The sequence below is a fragment of the Hippocampus zosterae genome, chromosome 15 (genome assembly GCF_025434085.1).
Source record: "Hippocampus zosterae strain Florida chromosome 15, ASM2543408v3, whole genome shotgun sequence".
Classification (NCBI taxonomy): domain Eukaryota; kingdom Metazoa; phylum Chordata; class Actinopteri; order Syngnathiformes; family Syngnathidae; genus Hippocampus; species Hippocampus zosterae.
The window spans coordinates 3,911,353-3,933,386 of record NC_067465.1 but is presented as its reverse complement, the minus strand read 5'-3'; the positions used below and the strand labels follow the sequence as shown (position 1 = coordinate 3,933,386).

Sequence of the window (22,034 nt, the reverse complement as noted above, 5' to 3'; positions counted from 1 at the left end):
ACAGTGACGAGACACATTTACAAACTAATACTTTCAAAATTGTTCCAAATGGCCATGATTTAATTATTTACAAAATATCTGAGTACTAACATCACTGCATTGTACAGAAAATTTTCATTTCCAAGAGTGAAATGAAAGACATGCAAAAGTTTAAATGGAGCCCTTCACTTCTGTGAGCTCCTCTGTTCGTACCAGTACGCTCTCCATCATGTCAAAGGTGTGCAGGGCTGAATGGAGGGCCTGGTGGGGAACATGAATTATGCCGACGTCATCACAAAGCTCTTCAGAGTACAATTCAACCCAGAACATTAGCCGCCCACCTGAATCTGAGACTCTGACGTCATGCTCGGCAGCTTCTCGTCACCGACGGACACGGAAATGACAGATGTTTCTGGAGAGGAAGGTACAGTCGAATTACAATAACTTAATGGCAAGTAGGTGTGTTGGACTGACCTTTGACATTATTCTTGTTCTCTGTGGTGGTGGTGCTGAGCTCCCTCTCGTAGTGGGCTCTCGACATGTTAATTCCAAAACGTAGGGGCTTCAAGAACACATCTTCTATTTTATACAGCGCTGTCCAGATCCCTGTCTGTGACATTGATACATCATATGAGACGCATTCATGAGAATGTAAAATCGGCACCCAAAAAATTTTGTATTCGTATGAAAATGGGAGTTCCTGGGGGTTTTTTTTCACCTCTTCTTGCATTTAAGGAAAGTTTAATGTTTCAACTGTGCGTAGTAGTTTTGCCATCAACACCTTCACTATTGTTTATGAATGTTGGTCATGATGGTGGAATTTGGAGAGTCAGCATTTGGTGTAAAAAGCCCAAGTAAAGCGCTAATGTGACGGTAAAAGTCGCAAAATGTTGTAATACCGAAGCTCACCTTGTTCTCTGTCACTTTGTCTCTGATGATGAGGTAACGCAGCAAATTCAGAGCCTCCATGATTCTGGGGGGGGGGGGGGGGGGGGGGGGGGGGGGAGACACGGTCGAAAAAGTTCAACTAGTCTCAAAAAGAGACCTTGACATTAAATTGACTAGAGGAGAAAAAAAACACTGCTTGTAAGACATTCTCTTAGTCTGCCCTCGCTGTTCTACTCATGCACTAAACGTCTTCCGAGTGAGGCGAATGAGCGCACTGGTACGTGGACCTCACCTGTCCAAATACTGCAGCAGGTCGGTTTCGGGGCCGTCAGGGAGAGTGAAGACCAATTGCAGCAGAGGGGGCAAGCGAAATCCCTCAAACCAGATGTTAGCGTTTCCGGGCTGCATACCAGTGCAAAAGATAAACGCGATGAGAGAAAGAAAACCAAATGACGCCCGCGGTGACGTCAAAAGAGCCGCCTCACCCGCAAGGCCAAATCGACTTGACTTCGGATGTTTTTGATGATGTAGCCTTCGACCCCGGAGTGATGACTCGTTTTCAGCATGAACCTGAAAATGAGCTGACTAGGTTAAAAGGTTGTAGTCTGATACACAGTGCAACTGGAAATTATTCACAGTGCTTCACTATTATGAGGTGTTGTGAATTCTGATTGGGGGCGGGGGTCCATTTAACCCATTTTGGAAAAGAGCTGCTACTTAAAATGTGGGGAAAGTGAAGCACTCGGAATACTTTATGGGTGCACGGTATCGACATCATGATGTGACTTTTCAGGCATGGAGGTGCAACCTACCTGAAAAAATTGTACTTGGCTTCAAGACTGAACTTGTCGATGCTTAGCTGGAACACTTTCAAGCCTTTGCGTCTCTGTGATTGAACAGCGTGGGATTGATGTTAACGCACAGAAGCCACAACGTTCAGTATTCAAAAGAGCTACAGGGGGGGGCTGTGCGTTTACTGAAACAGACTGGCTCCCTTTCCAAAGATTTGTGACAGCTCCTGTCGTGGCTTCTCACTATGACTGAAAGTGTAGCTCATAAAATGGCTGAATGATGCAATTGGAAAATGATCCACTCACCAAATCGTGTCTTGGACATAAGGTCATGACCTTGGTTAAGTTCTACAAACAAAGCATATTAAAAAAATTCATGGCATGTACCGGCAAAAATCAGAGGTGCAAATTTTTTTTTTAATCGTTTTGGGTTTTTTTAGGTGACCTGAGGCACAGTGAGGAATGTCTTGATTTCCAGCAGTTCCGAGGGCAAACTGTGATCCTCCACGCGCACAAGACACTTTTCATAAAGCTCCTATGGCACAGCATACACATAATTACATCAACCGGCTACAATTAGTTTTATTTGCGCGGATTGAACATATGGCTATGTACTTTTTTAAATATATACTATTCGTGTAAACGCCACATTGGGTTTCAGAAAGCAATAAAGGAAATCACTTACCAGTCCTTTCTGAATCTTCAAGTCTGCGCTTCTTAAAAAAAAAAAAACATCAACATGAGGAGAAATTTGAAGATAATCCAGACCAACCGCTGCTGTGAATCAGGTGGGTTTATTAAGTTCAAATGCTTCTCATGAAGTGCGTTTCTAACACCAGATGTTAAAAGATGTGTTTTGCACAGATGACAGATTTGAAGATGGTCCAGGACTATTTAAGGAGTGGTGGAATGCATTCACCTGGATAGCAGGAGGCTGACGTGATCCATATTGCACCGAAGACAGAACACAGGACTGCAAGATAGAACAGCGTCTAAGTAAGGGCATCATTTATCATTCCACAGATGGTCAGCATCACCAAAATCTGATTATTTTAAACATTCCTATGATAAATACCTTGCGGGTTCAAGACACGCTGTGTCGGGTTTAGCAAAGCAGCCCCAGTTCATGACTGAGCCTGCTGTTTGTTTCCGAGGCGGTACAGTGCTCTTCTTTGTACACAAAATTGCCCCATCATTGTCCCATAAGCATTGCAACTTGTCAATATACATTTCAACAAATATCAGTATCATTAGTTTCAAATGTTAGGGATAGTTAGTTGGCTCTGGTATCATCCGTTAATACTTTAGGCACGATCTGATGGCCATTTTACTAACGGCAAGTAAACGGCATGCATGGCCAACAGTACGTTATTCTTGTTTGAACCTCAACCTAACCTACCGCAGCCTCTGATGAGCGCATTATTAGTGCGTTGCTATCGGTTACTTGGTACGGGTAAATAGTCAATTTGAGTCCTATCTGAAGACTTGAGGGTCTTACTCGAAGACACAGGGGAAGGTGTCTGCAGCAAGGTGATGAACGAACACCAGGTGAGCCAGGCTGGCTAGCGACTCTTTAGGATAGCGCACTTCCTCCTCTAAAAAGCCCGCCGCCTCTTTTCTCTTGGAGAGAGGCTGATACACGAGGCTCGGCGTCGACTCTCCGATAGCATTGAGGTTGTTCTGTAAGACACGCACACAAAAACAACCCTCAGATGGAAAGTTCACCCAGTCATCTTTCATCGTGAATTTTTTTTCCTTTAATTATCTGGAGCCCATCAGAGCTGTCTTTTTGTGTTGCAAATAGTAAATATATTTAATATTTTATTCAATATTTACACCTGAATATATTTTTCCAGAATTTTAGGAATAGTTTATTCAAGTGGGATAGCTGGAGTGGGCATGCACGTTAGTGGCATGGAAGCCTCTACAGTTTCATCTATTTTACCTCGCTTCTTGCACAAAATAGACTCGGATATACTCCATCGAATGCATGACCCGAATGATAGTGGAAAATGGATGGATGAACATTCAAATGAGGCCGGAGACTGTCATACCAAAATCTCAGTGGCCAAATCCCTCAGAGGAGACAAAGCCAGAGCGTCAGGATCATTGAGTTGCACCTCCAGAAGCGGACGACTCAAAGTACTCATACAGCTGCAAGACGGACAGAAAGGCTACTCAATCTGAGATGAAGGGGTCAACGCGCGGTTAAGAAATGGGAAACCTCAACCTCATCACTCACAACTTCAGAAGCTCTGTCCTCAGCTCCTCTTGATCCAGTGACATCCCGTCAAGTTTGGCTGACTTTTCGGAGATCGCACTCGCTTTGCTGTCGCCTTTACGGAGCTCCCGTTCAGCCTCTTGGACGAAGGGCTTGACAAAGGCAGTCAGGTCAGAGCAGCAGCGACCAAGCAGAAAGATGTCGTCTTCCTCCTGCTCTTTGGTATGAGGCTTGGGCAGTTTGGCAACCTGCTCCAGGGCGCAGGACAAAGCCATGCCCAAAGACGACGCCTTACGGCTGCCCAGACGCAGCAGCACTGACGGGATCGAGACACAATGTTATGATGCAGTTTCCAATTTCTGCGACATTTGTTTGATGGGGTGTTGAGAGATTTTTCTGGTGGGAAATATGTGCTTTGGCGCAATAAAGGTCAGGAAAAAATTGAAACCGACAGTGCAGCAGCTGATGACACCCCTAACCTCTCTGCAAAGGCTTCAACAGCAGATGGAGGCTCTCCGCTATGGCGACAGGTTCCTCCTGCTCCAACTGCTCCAATAAACCAATCAGCAGCTCTTTAGGTCTGCACGTCTGAAATTGAACAACTAATAAATTAACATCCGTTCAAACACAAAAGGCGCAATTGAATATAGTTTAACCTCAAGTAGGTGATTGAAAATGGCCAAACAGTGAGGAAGATTATTGTCGTCCTTCTTCAGCAGAACCTGAACCAGAGGAGGCAGCAGGTTCCACCCCATGCATCTCACTAGTTCCTACACAGAAGGAGACATTTTCATGATAACATTCAGGATAAAAAGAATAAAGGTGCTGCCCAACAGAGTACCGCTAGATCTCTTTTTGTTTTATTTTTTTACAGTCTACATCTGAATTTGAAGTTACATCTTTCAGCGCGGCAACCACATAAGCCGTTAAACACCAGCCGGCTCTGACGTCTACTCGAAGACATGCAACGTAATAGAAGATGGAACAGGCAGAGAAGGTCCCCATCTAAGCGCTAGTAATAGTTGGTTCTTCCCGCAAAGGTGTTGAGGTACCTGATTTGTGTCATCCAGGACAATACTGAGCATTTGAGCACTGTGTCCCTCCTCGATGCATGACCGACCAGCGATCATAAAGACATCGTGATCTTCGGTGGCGTAGCTGTCAGCTTGGAGCGCTTGCTAGATGGGAGAAACAGAAATGGTTGAAAAGCATATCATATTGAACTTTAATCGTTTCAATTAATTGGACAGAAAATTTGTATTTATTTCCTACAAATAATGTATATTTGTTTCTTTCTATGCCAGTCGACATACAGTATTTGTGACATTTCTGTTTGGTGATGTAGTGTGCCATGATTCATAAATTGCAAAACATTGCACGGGATTATGGAACGGATAAACTCATTAGAATTGAATGAGAATGTGGAATTTTTGTTGAAGAAGAAAATAAAACAGTTTGGACTCACGCATCTTTGCACCACATCACAGAACTGTTCGAGAGCCATTCCTTTTGTCCTCACACGGCACTCCTAAAACACTAAATGCTGAACAACGTTGGAACAATACTTGTGTGAATCATAAGTAATGACAATAACACTCTACTGTAGTTAACTGGTAAACTGTAAACAGACGAGTCAGTGCTAGCTTTGACACATCATTAGCTTAGCAATTAATCTCACAAAACCACACATTTTTTTCATCTTATATTGACATATATACATACAAGCAATTGCGTAGTTAAAATTTTACGATCAAAAGAAACAAAACTGAAAATATAGTACCAAAAGAGAGACCACGCGGGGTCTGGAATGAATATTTGGCTCAACCGACTTGCCGTATTTATGTGATGTCACAGGTCGTAGTTGAAATCGTCACAAACAGGAACAACATGGAGTCGGAAGAAAGAATTGTCTCGAACGCGACTAAAAAAGGTACTTAAAGAGTTTGTTTTGTCAAATTATTTAGCCTTCGTTCACCGTGATGTTTGTTTGTCGTGGCAGGGGGAAAATACGCCAAGCTGCTGTGTGAAGAAGAAGAAGCAAGGAGGTTTTTCATAAAGTCTTTTCATTTGTGTGTTGGAGTGGCAGTATTGTTAAGCCCTTTTTGAGCCAACCAGGGTTATAAAGACATTATAAAACTCAAAATGTATGTGGTTGCGATTGTGGAAGTTAAGGGAAGTCCGTTGTTGGTAACTTGGGGCTAAAGTACTCGCGCTCTGACTCCCAATTTATTTATTTTTAAAATACCTGTCGGTTGCGCGCAATGCCTCTTGATTAATTGGCACAACGAACAAAATGTTTTTTTTTCTCTTGCAGAGTGCAAAAAAGGCAGTTAACACATTTGTGTTTTTTCAGCTCAGACAGGATTTATGAAACGAATAAAATTCATAAGCTGGTGTGTTGTTTTATCATTCGTTTACCTTTGTTACTGTAATGTAATGCTTGTATGCGTGTTTCTCAGGAGAGAAGCGATCCGGGAGACGTTGAGGGAAAGACAGGAATTGGAGAAGAAAGCCTTGCAAGTGGTGGAGCGTCTGCTCGAGGACAGCGTGTGTGAGGACTTCTTGATTGACTGTGTGAGTTACCTCCGACTTTAAAGTCACGACTACCTATTCAATGGTTCCAAGGTGTTTATACTTTACTGGAGTACTGTATTTCAAATTCATATTTCTTAATACGTTATTGTTTTCTACATACAGGCCAAGTTTATCACCAGTGCTTATTACAGAGATGCTGTGGAGGAAAGATTCATCACCAAATTGTGTGGTTATCCTTTATGTTCCAATAAACTGGGAAAGGTATCTGCATCCGTTGATCATATGTTTATTACCAAATGGACTGTATAGGTGTCATACTTGAATGTGTTTATCGTACAGATCCCAAAGCAACAGTACAAAATCTCGACGAAGACTAATAGGGTGTATGACATCACAGAGCGCAAGGTGACTGCTGCTACATATGGCAGAATAGAATAATGTAGGAGCTATATAGTACATGTTGCATCTGAACATGATTTTTTTATGTGCTTTTCTCTCCATGTAGTGTTTTTGCAGTAACTTTTGCTATAAAGCATCCAAAGAATTTGAGCTGCAGATATCAAAGGCACCACTTTGGCTCAGGCAGGATGAGCGGTATGTGTGGCTAACTCCAATTTGAAACACAACTGTGACTTGACATTTATATTGGGGCCACATTAAAAAAAAACATTACTACAATGGAGAAAAAATCAAATTAATGTCATTGTTTCATCACAAATGTAGACATACCAGACCAGCAATCTTAGTTTCTGCTTCTATTATTTGAAAATATTTCTGAGAAACACTTCAAAAGATCACTTCATTTAGTTACCGGTATGTCCGAATGATATTAAAACTACAAATTAGTATTTCCTGTGCACATTATGCCTACACTGTGGCCATAAATAAGCATTTTGTCCTCAAGTTCCACGTTATTCTCTTGATTGTATCATTTTGTTCTTGGCAGTAATATTCCCAAGTAGAGAGTAAAAGTGCAGCATGATAAAGTAAATGTGCAGAATGATGAAGTGAAAATCATTTAATCTTCTTGCAGACGCCCAGAAATCAAGCTGAGGAAGAAAGTAGACATGTATGTATTTTGGCTTCAGTGATAACATTCCGTCGTATTGTTTTGTTTTTTTTCCTTTTCTTTTCAGTATCTCATAAAAGTGTGCACAGCCCTCACATTTTGTACTTGAAAAAAAAAAACTTCATGGGACAACATTGAAGAAATGTTAAGTAGTTGGTGTATACATTACAGCTTGTGTCATAGTGGACATTTCCAGTCAACTCAAAATAACTCAGCACAGCCATTCACTGCTGACAACAAAAATGCGCACACCCCTCATTGAAAATGCCCTAATTGGGCCAATCATTTTCCCTGCTGGGGTCATGTGATCCATTAGTGTCAGAGGACTCCGTTGTAAATAAGTAGCAGGTCTGTCTAAGCAGTAAAGCTTATTAGACTGTAATACTCACTACTTAACAGTGGATCAAAATGTCATTTATTAAGCGTAGTCCCAAGAAAATAAATATTTACAATGTGAGGGATGCACGCACTATTGTGAAATAATCTAAATCAGCATCAAATGTACAAACTCTTGTGTCCAGCGGAAGTTCTGGTGAGGAGGTATGTCTGACAGCCAAGTGCCTCCAGGAGGAGGATATTGAACAACCGCTGAGCATTCAGCGTGAGGACCGTCAGGAGCGTTGCTTCACAGCCGGCTGCGAAGACGACGACGACGACTACAGCAGCGATGACGAACGGGAGCAGGACTTCATTTCCAGCGTGGTCTCCCGGGAACGCAGATCCAGGGTGCACTGGGGTGAGAGAGTTGGACGGAGGGAGGCAAGGTGTGAACAAAAGCGGAGAGCAGTAAAGGAAGACACAATGAGACGGGATGAGTCTTTTGAGACCAACCGTGAAGAATCGCGCGAGGAAGCCAAAGTGGAAGAGGTGATGGGCCAACTGATATCATGCAGCCTCCACACGGCATCGCCAATTCCAGACTCTCCCATGACTGAATCAACTCACTCGAGAGAAACCGGGTCACCGCAGGGTCGCTCTCCTTCCGAGTTAAGCTCAGACAGTCGGCCGAGCCTCAACATCATCCAGGTGGGGGTGAGCAAGCGAGGGGTGACGGGATTACGGGGTCTTCTCAAGAACCACACCCCCGAAGCAAAACACAACCCGATTGGACACAGTCTCCTTGAATCCGTGAGAGCGACTCTGAATGAATGGTTCACAGATGAGAGCCTTAAATTCCTGCACGGCGCTGACCGTACGCTTGGCTCTCCCTCTACATACCTAAACGAAGAGGAGGAGGAAGACGAAGAACTGGATGAAGATGACCTTGAGGATGATGTGACCGAGGGCAGTGGAGGAGCAGAGCGGAGAGCCACAGCGGCGGTTCCAGACTATGAGGCTCTCAAAAGGGAAACCCAGCAGATGGTGCTGAAAGTCAGAGAGTTTTACAAAGGCACCTGGATTATGCCTGAGGAACCACAAAAGGTGAATGGAAACGAGGTGAGTGATGCGGAGAAAGATGAATGAAAGTTAGTCGCCACAAGGGAGCGCTAAAGAAACCAATTGGTAGCACTTAAGGCTTGTGAGAGAGGCAAGTAGGGCCACTGACGTTTCAGCGATTTTTCGAGCTTGGTCTCGAGTCTTAACCTCCAAGTTTCAAGCAAGTCCCAACTTACTTTGGGAGAAATGAGTCCACTATATTGAAAATGCTGATTTTCAAATGAAAACAGGCAAGCATTGTAATGTCAATTAGTTCAAGTCAAAGTCGGTCTCAAAAATACCAAACCAAAGTCGAGGATTTCCTGACTTCAAGCCGAGCAAGTCCCAAAATTTGTGACTTAAATGTAACTCCTCTCAACTCAGTCCCCCAACTTTGCCTATTTGTCTTATTATGCTCCCAACTATTTTCATCAACGACACATTTTAAAACACTGATTAAAAATAAAATTAAAAAACACTTACATCCGCAAAACATTTTACGACATTATGATTAAAAAAAAAAAAGTTTCACGTTTTTGTCTCACTTCCAGGACCAGAGCACAAGTGACTCTCCGGCTCTGCCACTGGTTGACTCCAAAGCTCAGCACCTCATCCAGAAGCGAATCGCAGTGGAGAAGCTCGCCAGCTGGTGTGTCCACAATCCTCAGACTTTTAGTCTGCACGTATTTGTGGTGAGAAAAAAAAAAGGGCTTGGATTTGTGGATTCACTCGATGCGTTGTCATTTCTGTCCTTTTTTATATGCAGTCTTAGAAACATTGTGGGTCCGCTGAGGCTCACCCTGAGTGACATCACCAGTGACCTCAACAACCTGGTCAGGACATTCAGGTCAGCGCAGCACACTCACAGAGACGAGCACACACACTTCCATTGGGACGGATTCAGGTTTCACGGCAGCAACCGATGCCACCTCGTTCCTCATCTTACGGGATGCTCTGCTAAATTGCAAGCAATACAACTCGGCTCATTGAGATGAAAAAAATAATAATAACGCTCATATTCTTGTCACATACATGAATGAAATAGCATTTTAAGTTGTGTACGCAAGGCAAAAAAGAAGGAATAAATCTGATCATCAAATTGGGCAACATTGCCGAATCGCCCGGCTGACTCAAAGCAACGGCAATGGTCAAAAACAAGGAAGTGATGCCTAATTCGTAGAAAGGAGGAGAGTCGAAGGGAGGGGCAATTTTAAAAACAGTCTGAGGTTCTGGTTTAACGAAGATTCTCAGTTGTCCGGCTCGGATCGGCTAATAACGTGCCGTGGAAAATGGAAGCACATCTTGATCGGATCACCGGTTGGGAAATAAAGGAATGAATGTTACAAACAAATCCATACTTTGTTCCCGTTGGCCGTCAAAGTCGTTTTCAACAGGTTTGCTATTAAATCACCGTGTCGGTGATTTAAGAGAAGTTCGGCTTCCAGGAATTCTTTTTGTTTTCTGCTGAGAGGCCCCGCGGACACACTTGAACAAAAAAACCCAAAGGATATGCGTTGCTGCCAGACAAACATACATCATGCCACCTTGTACAGCAAAGCCGTGTTTGTGCCACTTCCTCTATTTATCCGTGAGAGTTATATCCACGACAAGCCTGAATGTGGGCTTTTGCCGTTGCAAAGACAGCAAGGTGTCAAATTGGGGAACTGACTTTGCCTGTTTTTTGTTTTGTTTTGTCGAATATCACAGGTTTACCAACACCAACATCATCCACAAACCTCCAGAGTGGACCCTCATCGCCGTAGCGCTTCTCCATCTGTAAGTGCGATGTCGACTTAAATCAGCGGCACCGAAACTGTGCTCCCCTTGCTGTAGTGTGGGTGTTGGCGAAATAATTTGCGATCATACAAAAATACAGTCCATGAAAGACGGGGAACGTCCAGTTTGGGAACTTCAGTGAGCAAACAATAAGAGACAAATACGTCGTAAGCATTTTCCTTCACGAAATGCAGATGGCTGCAACTCAGCCCAAAAAGTGGCTAATTGATGTACCACTTAACAGCCAGCTAACTCCACATTCTCATTCGCTGACACCCACATCACTCACCAAGCCGGGCCCCGCCTTTTAAAGCCATACACACTCAACAGTTGCGGATACGCCAGTGAAAATGTATCTTTTTTCCAATAATCGATTCAAGTCTAAAATTATTCCATATATGCGGCCTCACCTGGTTTCGATAAAATGGTACGTTCCCAAAAGTATTGGGACACACCGTATTTACAGACCTTCCTTTTTCTTGTCATGAATTTTCAGACAAATTTATGTTTCCAACTTTGTGGGAACACTTTGGGGAATGCTCTTTTTACTTCCCAGTACACAACGAAAGGCTCATGATGAAAGGCATAAAATGACTTTGGTGTGAAGGAAGCCCAGTGGGACAAACTAGAAAAAGAATGACAAAGTGCCATAGAGCATGGGCACGGTAGCAAATGTTGCCATCGTGTACTTTTTGTGCGCGGCTTTGCATACAAACAAAAGCAAGCAAGTCATCAATCTCCTGCGCTGCGCCTTGGCATCACCGTGCATGTGATATTTTCTCGACCGCACCATATGGCGTGCGGGGGGGTGAACGCGCGTGCGATCGTGGCGACGGCAGTTCACGGACAGTTCCGTGCTCCTCCCATCTGAGTACACACTGGCGCTTTGTGGCCTTATCTCACCCAGATTGTACCACTCCAGATCCGTGAAGGAGGACGGAAAGCGCACAAGCAGCCCTGTTCACCTCTCGTGTTAGAACACACACACACATTCACGTTAAACTGGCACTTAGGAAAAGGTTCCCCTGATTTCAACCGGCTCTGATTTATGCTTCCGAGCTCACCCGCATAACAACATCCTAGTTATTTCAGTCGTGGACAAAATATTTGTGTTTTTGTGAACTCGAAATACAGTTGTGAACATTGAAACAAAAGTAGTGCTTTGCAAAAACCTAGGAGCATTTTGTTGCACAAGGAACTATAGAAGTGAATTGAGGAGCTTTGTTTAGATAAGAGGAGTGCTTTGCCTGACATCTGACAATTTTAATGTTTTTTTTAAGGACGTCACTTATTCGTTTCCACTTGACAGCTGGGCTCGGTCCTGCTGTATAAAATAATGAACCTTTAAGCAGCTTCATTTGATTCTGATTCATCTTCGTGGGCTCTGATTGGCTGCCGGCGAGATGGCGCGTTCTCTGACAGAACACTTCCAAGTTTTCTTTTCAGCCCTCCAATGGCAGTTGTACTGCACGACTTCTGGCGGGTACGGCTCACTGGTCATCCTTTCTCGATATCCTTTGGAGGCATCTCCATTTCGATTGACTGTATCGGAACCGGTGCCAGTGGCAGCGCATGATTTCATCAGTCGCCATTCAAATCCAAGCTACTATTTCTCCGCCATGAATAATTTGGCGTGGTGCGCTTGTCTATCTGCTGCCCAGCAGCTGTGGAGCTCGTCTGGCCTCTTTTGTTCCAAGTCGGTTGAATAATAGATGCGCCCCCCCCCCCCCCCACCACCACCACCACCACCGTTGCAACACGGGAACCTGAGGAGAACCACAGATAAAATGAACTCCACGCACATATGTAGACAACTGGGGATGGTGGTGGTGGGGGCGTGTGGGGGGGCAAGTGTCCAATTAGAGTTGATCGACGCTGAATCATTGTCATCCTTTACCCACATTAGCCACGTTATGATTCAATATAAAGCGGTCTAAAAAATAAAAATAACGCTCAGTTTTTATTGTCACTGTGAGAATATATATATTTTTTTAAAAAATATTTTTGGTCGTTTGCATGATAGTTGTGGTTTCAGACTGATGCCTAAAATATTGCTACATTTAATTCAAGACAATTCTTAAAGAATTAAATATTCTTCTCCCCCCCATCCAGGTTGTCGTATGTGTCTCCAGTGGTTGCCGAAGCCTTGAAGACGCCGTCGTCAATCTCGTACGTAAACACCCTGATGGAGGAACTGGGCCTACAGCAGCAAGACCTCTTGAACCTGCTCCAGGCATTTAAACCCCCACCGCACTGACGGACTCATTCCAATTCAGGGAATGGCCACTTACTGTAATCATGGGTTCTGTAATTGAACCAAATAAAGGTATTGATTATATTTTTGTTTATTCAAGTATTATTTTGTGTTTTTTCTTCTATTACAGTACTTGTATGTTCAGATTTTTGATCCGATCCAATTTCGGCCTTTGGGTCGCCATGTTATTGGACTCTGCCAAGGGCCTTGAGAATCGCCGGTGCTGGTCCATGTAAACTGTTTGCATCAGGAATATTTCATTAACCAATCGGATTTAAAATTCATCCCCGCAGGGCCACAGCGCTGGCCCTCAATGGCGTCAAAATGTTTCCACGGGTCGGTTGGTATGAGCCGAACTTGTTCCAGTCAGCTTCGACAAGCAAAGCTTATCTTTAGCCGTCTGCACAAGTTATTACATTTAATAATCGGTCTCTCTGACGAATATGATGCATATGACTTTTGCACATGTGATTGATTACATCATTTAAACAATTGTTTTTAAAGTTATTGAACGTACATGAAAGGTCAGCAGCATTTGCGACAAAAATCACAGGTGGGACGTGCGCAAATCACAACCTTGAAACTTTTGGAACGTGGAATCTTGCATGCGTGTCCAAACAAATCACACCCAAGATTTCCCAGTAAAAACGCAGTGATGTGGACAAGTGGAGCATATTTCATATCGGTCATAAAAGTGACGCTAGGCCAGCAGACTTCCTTTACAGGCTCCTTTATGGCACTCTAATTGCATTTGTTATATGGGTCTGGTATTTGATTTTGACCAGATGGCACTCACACCAATACGTGTTTTTTTTTTCTTCTGTTTGGTAAAAGTGATATGACTTAGTTAGGGAGTTTGGTGATATGATTGATGGCTCACATAGCTTAACACATCGCTGCCTCTTTTTTAATAATGCAATGACTTCACTAGGCCAGTTACAGTTTATTATTATTATTATTATTATTATTAGCTCTCTTTATCCACAATTGAAATCTTGGACTGGGCCTTGGCACTGGCGTAGCCTCTTTTGAGTGTCTCATTGCGCGCAAAGCAACCATGTTGAACTGTTTGGCAAGTTGATGGTTTGTGTACTTGCTCAATAAAGGGTTAGCGAAGCAAGATGCATTCCAATCTAAGAAGGCAACCCCCCCCCCCAAAAAAACATAATCCATTAATTTGAAATCTTGAAGAAATAATTTATTTCAAGGATACAAGCATAATATAGCATGACAAATACATGTACATCATGGAAATAACAGAACCCAGTGCAGTCTTGCCAGGCTAAATAAGAATAAATAGTCAACAGCACAATTGTGTTTTTATGCGGCCATCTAGCAAAAACAATAACGTAGAAAAAAAGTGCAATTAAGGCTCGGAAAGGGAAAGGATTATTTGAGTCCATGTTGGGTCTCCTTATGCCTCCTCAGGTCCACTTTTCTCTGGAAACCTTTGCCGCAGAGGTCGCAAGCGAAAGGCTTGAATCCCGTGTGTTTCCGGCTGTGCGTGATCAGGTTGGAGCTCTGGCTGAAGGCCTTGCCGCACACTTGGCACTTGTGCGGTTTCTCGCCTGCGCCGAAAAGGCAAACGCATCACTCAAACATCTTGCTGGGGTACTCGTAGGTTTTGTACTCACTGGTAACACGGTTCTGCAGAATGACTGTGTTTTACTCGTCACCTTTTTTTTCACGACTGTGACATTTCTCATTTCTGAACACTAGTGGAACAACTTTGGCATACCAATAGCGCGACTACATGTTACGTGTGATCCTAAACTACGTACAAGCAGGCATCGCGGTTCTACTAGTAGTGTCCACAAGTCTACTAGTGCGTGATAGATGCACGCTGCTCGGTCCAAGTAGTGTTACTACTAGTGGGATTTAATTGTGAAATAGTCGGTCAAAAAAGGCACTAGTCATTGGAAAACAATTGTACTTTTAATTTTACTAGTCCGGTCGATTTTACCGGTCGATCTATGTTCCAACCCTCATCTATGGTCACGAGCTATGGGTCGTGACCGAAAGAATGAGATCCCAGATACAAGCGGCCGAAATGAGTTTTCTCCGCAGGGTGTCCGGGCTCTCCCTTAGAGATAAGGTGAGAAGCTCGGTCATCCGGGAGGGGCTCCGAGTCGAGCCGCTTCTCCTCCACATCGAGAGGAGCCAGATGAGGTGGCTTGGGCATCTGATTCGGATCAGAACGCCTCCCTGGTGAGGTGTTCCGGGCATGTCCCACCGGGAGGAGAGCCCGAGGAAGACCCAGGACACGCTGGAGAGACTATGTCACCCAGCTGGCCTGGGAACGCCTCGGGATCCCCCGTGGAGAGCTGGAAGAAGTAGCTAGGGAGAGGGAAGTCTGGGCTTCCCTGCTAAAGCTGTTGCCCCCGCGACCCGGCCCCGGATAAGCGGTAGAAGATGGATGGATGGATGGATGAATTTTACTAGTGTGCAGAATTGCGGCTCCCTGGTAGCACACCGATGTCAATTACTGTATTTCAGAGTTTTGCTAGTAAACGTGGTTGTATACTAGCATGTCAAAGTTGTCCTGCTAGCTAGAGCAAAGCGTGTACTAGCACGAGAACCTTAAGGTGGATTTCAAGCACATGGGATAAATGCTCAATTGATTTCCTTCATGTCCGTCTCTCACCTGTGTGGATGAAAGTATGCTTTTTCATGTCTGACTTCTGATGGAACCTCTTCCCGCAGTATTGACACGGATAGGGCCGCGTGTCCGAGTGGATGAGAAGGTGCGTGGACAGCGTGGACGAGCGCTTGAAGCTTTTCCCGCAGATTTTGCAGCTGAAGCTCCTCTCCTGTACACACAAGCATGTTTAGATTTTTACGTGCTAGCGTCGCTTTAAACGCAAAGTGACGGCTATCGGGGTCCCCCAATCTTTGCGCTATGATCGAGACGTATATCGCACATACCTGCGAGTGTATCGCCCTGTGTTGGTCCAGGCTGACCGCGTGGCCGAAGGTTTTGCCGCAAATCCCGCACTCGAAAGGACGCGTTCCGCTGTGTGACCGCCTGACATGGACCTCCAGGCCGTGGGGTGTGGAGAACACCTTTTGGCACAAATGATTGACTACTTTTTTCACATTGTGGCGTCAAGATTGTCCACGGGTCATTAATTTCATTTCTGTATTAAAAATATATACAGTACATATTTAATATTTTATATTAAATCTCGCTCCATATGTATGTGTATATGTACACTGTGTGTGTATAGATATATATACTGTATATATATATATGACTTCAGATTTATTTTCTATTCAACGTTATGTGCTGAAAATCCATTGATCGATGGCATCGTTGATTAAAGGTTGATGCAGAGTAGTAAAGTCGACTAGTCAACAAATCCGTTCAATCCCATCTATCTCGCTAGCTAGCTCGCGACTTAGCTTGCTTATCTCTCTCTCTCTAACTAGGTAGCTAGCTATCATGGCAGGTAGTGTAACATTACCTTGTAACACTTGATGCACTTATAGGCTTCACCAGGGTCCAGCTGGTTGACGCACATAAACTCCTCTTCACTCTTGATCATTTCAGACCCACGTGGCTTCTCCTGGAAGTCCCCAAACATGTCAGAGTTCCTCCTCCCGCACATTTGTTGGATTTGGATCGGAGCTGAGCAGTCCTGATAGCATCCTTTGGTCCGAGGCTCGGTAAGGCCCTGCTGCAGGTCCAGCTGGTCTAGGCGTTGGTGGTACGGAGCCGGGCCAGCGTGCCTCAGGTCAGACGAGGTGTAGGACCACCAGGGGTAAGCGGGGAAGAGGGACATGTTGAAGTGTCGGGCGTCCTCCGCAGTCGGTGTGGAGCATTCTTCCGAATCTGGAATGCGATCAAATGGTGCCTTGAAATGCAAGTGAGCCTACTTACAAGTTTGTCGAGGTACAAGCAGTCATTCAGATTATTTTTTTGTGGAAATGTGAGACACAAGAGCCACATGGCAGCAATTATGTTTACTCGCTAGTTCAATGCTAACATATAGTGGGAAATGCCATAGATGGGCAAATGTATAGCATAACTACGTAGCAGTGTTATAACCCTTCATTTAAACGCCGGATATTTAAACACAACCAATCAGCAACATGTCAACGGATAATATAACAATACTTATTGGCATATATTATTTATCCTCTGCAAAAAAAGACGTACATTACTGCACGTCTCACTGTAATTGTGAAACTTGTATTTGTGGCTGTGACATATTGCTCTCCCGTGGTCAAGTTGCGCATACAAGAAGGAGCCGCAATTAATCATGATATTCAAAATGTTGAACAACACCCGCTGTTGCGCATGGATCGGTGGATCAATAAGAGCTTAGTGTGTATGTGGAAGGGGCATCCTGCAGGGACTCGAAGGGGCATATACTTGAGGAAAGGTCCCTTCACCTCCTGAATATGACAAAAAATGTCAGGCACTGTATATATTTTTATCACAGATTATACTCCGGAGTTGTGCCTGTCAACATACACGCGACTGTTACGAAAACCTTTTTAGCCATCTTGAGGAAGAGAAAAAAAAAAGAGCTACATGACTCAGCAGATATTACGTGATCAAGTTAATTGCACTGACCCCGTAGACTAACGCAAGTCATCTCTTCTATTTTCTATTTTTTTCCCCCATTTTTTAGCAGTAAGGGAGTGTGTGACTCAAACTTATGCAACTGTGTTGCTCATATTTTCAAGAAAATCTTAATATATCAAACATGTAGTCTAAATTCTCCAATTCTGGAATGATGCATATAGTGACACCAAATCAGCTTGTACAAACTTTTGATATGGAAGTGAAATTATTCAATGTTGGCTGTTTGCATGTTCTAAGAATGCAATACATTACACGGATATGTATCTGAATGTGAAACAATGTGCGTTTGATGTTTTTTTAAAAAATACAATTAACTAAATTTCCCCAGTGTGGAACAAATAAAAGATATCTTAAAAGGATTGTGATTTTATGAAGGCGTCTATAAATCTCCTTTTCATCCATAATGTTTATATCATATAAAAAAAAATACACAGTCTTCAACTGGCCATTCCATACATTTTATTTTAATTTAGATGGATAATAGTCTTGTGAGTTAAATGAAAAAAAGAAACCCATTACATTAAATATAACTTAATGGCATAAAAGAAAACATTAGTGTAACCCCGATATATTGTACAGCCTATTATATATATTATTTACTTATTTAAGTTCTTATTGACGTATATAGCAGACACAAATCCGATGAGTAAAATTAACGAAAATAATACTTTTATTTTACGACTTTCAGTGACACAAAAACAACATTAGTCCAAACCCCCAAAAATATTTCGTGATAGTTAATTTTGGCGGGTCACAATACGAACATGATAAACGTGAAAGTCGAAATGAGATCAAAACGGACGTAAAGTGGTTCTTTTTGGATGTCTTTGTAAAATGACAATTAATTTGGCTGATTGAATTATTTTTTCCCCTTTTTAATGTGAAATTCTCTGTTATTTTTGTGTTTTAAACTGTATTTTTTAAATGGAAAATGCAAACTTTTAACAGTTGTTTTCATACTTTTAACTTTTAACAGCTGTACTATGAAAACAGTACAGTAAATATTGCAATTGCGTCGGACTGTACGTTACGGTAACCTCAAGAAATTTTGAAAATAAACCTGGAGAGGAGGACGGGGACGGAGGACGCCACAAATCACAGTCCGAGGCTCGGTCGCTCGCTCCGCAACTCCGCGGGGAACTGGACGGCAGAGAACCCGGGGAGAGGACCTGGGGCCCCGGGGACAGCCTTTCCGTGGTCACGGCCTCCAAACTCGAGTCCACTTGACATTTTGTCTCTTAGGTTTGTAACAGAAGAAACTGTTTTTAAAAAATGTGTTTTGTTTTTCAAAAATCTCCTTCATTCGGTGCGTGATTGTGTGCGTATTTACGCATGACCAACCTGCGCTTATGTGAGCCAGAAGCGTATCCACGCCGATGGAGATGTCATCCACGTATCGGGGCTGGTGGTAGCTGTGGGCCCGCTTACTCTTCACCAGGAAAGACCTCGGCATGGTGCTTAAAGTGAGTCAACTCTCTGTGTACTTGTCACTGCCTCTCACTTGACTCGAGCGCTTCTTCGCTCTCCAGCCACGTGGGGTTAGGATGCCCCCCCCCCCCCACTTTGAACCATTACGCATGCGCAGCAAGACGCAGTGCTTGCCAGGTGTTGCGGAGCAAGTTGACCCCTCCCCCCAAAAAAAGTAAGAAAATACGCACAGATACATTTACTCATGATTGACTAAATCAAAATCAACAGCGATATATACTCAGAGCCATTACATTAGGAACAGTATTTACACAGCTATTAATCCTCAGTATGTACATGATGTCATGTATTTGTCGTGCTGTACTATTACTGCCACCATATGCCAAAGGGTTGACTTTTTTTAGTGTTTGATTTGCAAACCGCCCTGTTGTGAAATGCACATAGTGGTCACTCCATTAGGTACACCTGCACAATGAGATCACTCACAACCAATGTGTTTTTATTTGTGTGTAAACTACAGTCAAAATTTGGGGATCACTTCGGGGTGTCTTTATTTCCACTGTTGTACACTTACACTGCAAGACCTACCAAGTTGACTTTACTTGTAATGTCATTTTACTTTTGCCAGTACGTTGACATTTCTTCGGCCCTCTTGGCAGAAATGAAAGATAAGACGAGGCTAAGACAAATAGAGAGTAACTGACGTGAATACAATCAGACCTAAAATGAGCTTGCGTGTGTATCGTGGTTGACCGAGGCAGGTTGATACATACAGGGGCCTTTTTGTTCAGCTGCTTGTAAGCCGATCCCGTTAATGAGCCGGCCGGCCGGCCGGCCAGCGGCCTTCCACGACAGCCTGCTGGTGGAGACTTCAGGTGTAACTTTACAGTTGCTCTGCTTCAGCTTACCACTGACTTCAGCCTGATTGTTTTACAGCATGAAAACCCCCTACCTGCATGCACTCAATTAGTCTGCCCGTGATGACATGGGGGGCGCGGGGGGGGCTTGGGGAGTGCATTGGTGTACCTTGCCGATTGTAAATGGGACATAAATACGAAACCGCATCACGACATCTGCTAGGAAATCTGTCAGTTTCAAATCCTATCAAAGATTTGGGCCAAAAAGCCAAGGTCAAAGTGGTGTGGATTTGTGTTCCGTGTGGGAACGGAGGTTGTTTGATGCAGCTGAAGCGAGTGTGATATAGGCATCACACTTTAGAGCACATGGCCCCATACTCACAGTGTCGCTGATACTGCAGCCGACAAGCGCACACACACAAACACACGCACACATACACACACACACACACCAGCCGCCCTCATCTGTGTACAAAACATGGATTTGTTCCTAAAAAGTTGCTGAATGACATTGCCATCTTTTGATGATGTCATTCGAGGCAACTTGGCACAGTGCCATTTCTCAAACTAATTCGTCCATCTCAGGAAAAAAAGTTTTGCAGTGCCGCCTTCATTTATGAGTTGAATTCATTACGTGACCCCGCTTGTAACTCAAAATATCACAAATCAGTTTTCACCATTAAAATGGATGCAAATGCAATCAATCGGTTCCTCACAATACGCTTGCACCCCCCAAAAAATGTTTTTTCTCTTTTTAAATAAAATAACACTAGACTGTTTTGTAAATGACTAAAGCATATATACTGTTAAAAAAAAGTGTGAACTCAAAATTTCAAGGCAATAAATTTCAAGCCGCGCAATCCGACTAAATAAATTGATTTTTCATAAACATACGGATGGATTTACGACCCCAAAGCCTGAACTGTCAAACTGATTCTCCTTGGTCGAAGGCTTTGTTGAGTCCGTTTGTCCTGCTTCTCGGTGTAAACCACAAATCGCTATCTCATCCCCTCACAGGTTCCTTTGACTCCTGCAGCCTAACCGCAGAGTGACAACCCCCCCACCCCCACCCGGCCCCTCGTAAACCATCTCTACATGACCGCTCCATTCTGATTTGAGTCTGAACAGAAATTGTTGACACAAAATATAACTCGCTGGATAGCAATGCAGGTAAAAGAAATGCTCCAAAATGAAGCCAATCGTCTGTTGAGAATGAACGAATACAATTTCACGTGCCACCATTTTTAACCAACTTCACCTTGGAGGGGGCTCGAGTGCAACCCGCAGATAGGAGCAGAGTGTGAACGCAGTGAATATGATTTTCTGGATGCCGCTACACCACAAGACTCTTGTTCTTCTTTCACACAGGAGCTGGTCTGACACCTTGTTCATTTTTTCGCCTGCTCTCACACCAAATCGTACCGCATGTCATTTCTTTGCTTTTTGTTACTGATTTGACGGAATTGGGTCTTGGACAGTTGTGTGTGTGTGTGTGTGTGGGGGGGGGGGGGGAACAAAATACCAATTCTTCGCCCCACCCGGGGTCAAAATAGGACAGACATACAGATTTACTATACTGAGTAATATGAGTTGTTCTTGGCAGAGGATAAAGAATAAATGACTGTGAGCATAGGTTATGAGTTATAAAGCAGAAAAAAAACATGATTGTGTCTCAGAATCCAATTTGTTGGCCAAGTATGTAGAACACACCAGAAATTTACTTTCCCAGTTACAACCCGTCCTGAGGCACATAAACAAAACAACGACCAAGGGAGGCAGACAGAACAGGAAGCCTGCATGTAAAAATCAAAAACAAACAAGTGAATGTATCTAATTAACAATTGATTGGTATATTTTGCCATTTAAGTGCATTTCAGGGACTATGCCTTTTCACTTTCACTTAAATAAATCATTTGTTTTACACAAGTACCAGTACTTTGACTTAAGTACACCGCGTGAGTACTCTTGCAGCCTCTGCTCTTGGATTATATAACACAGCGATGCTGAAACTCAGGTCATACCCTTGAAAGTGTGAACAACGGAAGAAACACTCCACACCAAACTGGATACTGGGATTTATGATTTAAACAGTCCACAAATCAGCCCCAGTCATCCATCACTGTGATCAGCACGTCCCCCCCCCCCCCTTGTTTGCAGGCAGCCCGTTTCTGGTTGTAAATCCACCCCCGCTTCGGACTTCATCCAGGGAACGTTGGAGTGTGGATGTGA

General features: G+C 43.6%; 3 protein-coding genes and 1 long non-coding RNA gene across 8 annotated transcripts; 2 read left to right on the top strand and 2 right to left on the bottom strand.

Moving 5' to 3' along the window:
• Positions 1–39: 39 nt before the first annotated feature.
• Positions 40–5,722, bottom strand: glmna (glomulin, FKBP associated protein a). The gene is made up of 19 exons (XM_052088169.1): positions 5,650–5,722; positions 5,345–5,427; positions 4,932–5,057; positions 4,536–4,649; positions 4,359–4,467; positions 3,901–4,195; positions 3,713–3,812; positions 3,157–3,338; positions 2,578–2,631; positions 2,344–2,374; positions 2,104–2,193; positions 1,965–2,006; positions 1,680–1,753; positions 1,353–1,437; positions 1,160–1,269; positions 889–952; positions 454–589; positions 321–391; positions 40–240 (listed from the first exon to the last, which is right to left on the bottom strand). Exons 2-19 carry the CDS (start codon positions 5,381–5,383, stop codon positions 151–153), a joined length of 1,812 nt encoding a protein of 603 aa, XP_051944129.1. The 5' UTR covers positions 5,384–5,427; positions 5,650–5,722; the 3' UTR covers positions 40–150.
• Positions 5,710–14,497, top strand: rpap2 (RNA polymerase II associated protein 2). Of its 4 annotated transcripts, XR_007967129.1 has the most exons (13): positions 5,710–5,809; positions 5,879–5,924; positions 6,339–6,453; positions 6,577–6,675; positions 6,754–6,819; positions 6,920–7,008; positions 7,448–7,483; positions 8,005–8,920; positions 9,451–9,548; positions 9,666–9,746; positions 10,607–10,675; positions 12,788–13,001; positions 14,358–14,497. XR_007967129.1 is itself a non-coding variant. In XM_052088166.1 (12 exons), exons 1-12 carry the CDS (start codon positions 5,725–5,727, stop codon positions 12,930–12,932), a joined length of 1,845 nt encoding a protein of 614 aa, XP_051944126.1. In that variant the 5' UTR covers positions 5,710–5,724; the 3' UTR covers positions 12,933–13,013. The 4 variants fall into 4 exon arrangements, 3 of the variants coding, with proteins under 3 accessions (XP_051944126.1, XP_051944128.1, XP_051944127.1); XM_052088166.1 differs by lacking the exon at positions 14,358–14,497 and having other exon boundaries at positions 12,788–13,013; XM_052088167.1 differs by lacking the exon at positions 14,358–14,497 and having other exon boundaries at positions 5,718–5,809; positions 6,342–6,453; positions 12,788–13,013.
• gfi1aa (growth factor independent 1A transcription repressor a) lies at positions 14,106–19,068 on the bottom strand. Of its 2 annotated transcripts, XM_052088199.1 has the most exons (6): positions 18,862–19,066; positions 18,581–18,757; positions 16,394–16,761; positions 15,855–15,992; positions 15,574–15,739; positions 14,106–14,497 (listed from the first exon to the last, which is right to left on the bottom strand). In XM_052088199.1, exons 1-6 carry the CDS (start codon positions 18,971–18,973, stop codon positions 14,319–14,321), a joined length of 1,140 nt encoding a protein of 379 aa, XP_051944159.1. In that variant the 5' UTR covers positions 18,974–19,066; the 3' UTR covers positions 14,106–14,318. The 2 variants fall into 2 exon arrangements, with proteins under 2 accessions (XP_051944159.1, XP_051944158.1); XM_052088198.1 differs by having other exon boundaries at positions 15,574–15,992; positions 18,862–19,068.
• LOC127616567 (uncharacterized) lies at positions 18,674–21,311 on the top strand. Its single transcript, XR_007967131.1, has 3 exons — positions 18,674–18,762; positions 18,881–18,983; positions 20,823–21,311. It is a non-coding gene; the product is annotated as an uncharacterized LOC127616567 (long non-coding RNA).
• The last annotated feature ends 723 nt before the right edge of the window (positions 21,312–22,034 follow it).

Bases quoted from the DNA above. Each gene is read 5' to 3' on its own strand.
- rpap2 (XM_052088166.1), top strand. From the start codon at position 5,725: ATGTCACAGGTCGTAGTTGAAATCGTCACAAACAGGAACAACATGGAG. The intron at 5,925-6,338 runs GTTTTTCATAAA...CGTGTTTCTCAG, and splicing joins GAAGAAGAAGAAGCAAGGAG to GAGAGAAGCGATCCGGGAGA. The intron at 8,921-9,450 runs GTGAGTGATGCG...TCTCACTTCCAG, and splicing joins AAAAGGTGAATGGAAACGAG to GACCAGAGCACAAGTGACTC.
- gfi1aa (XM_052088198.1), bottom strand. From the start codon at position 18,973: ATGCCGAGGTCTTTCCTGGTGAAGAGTAAGCGGGCCCACAGCTACCAC. The intron at 18,758-18,861 runs GTTGGTCATGCG...TACAAACCTAAG, and splicing joins TCTGGCTCACATAAGCGCAG to AGACAAAATGTCAAGTGGAC. The intron at 15,993-16,393 runs GTAATGTTACAC...TTGTGCCAAAAG, and splicing joins AGTGCATCAAGTGTTACAAG to GTGTTCTCCACACCCCACGG.
- glmna (XM_052088169.1), bottom strand. From the start codon at position 5,383: ATGGCTCTCGAACAGTTCTGTGATGTGGTGCAAAGATGC. The intron at 3,813-3,900 runs GTGAGTGATGAG...TCCGTCTTGCAG, and splicing joins AGGACAGAGCTTCTGAAGTT to CTGTATGAGTACTTTGAGTC. The intron at 1,754-1,964 runs GTGAGTGGATCA...GTTCAATCACAG, and splicing joins TATGTCCAAGACACGATTTG to AGACGCAAAGGCTTGAAAGT.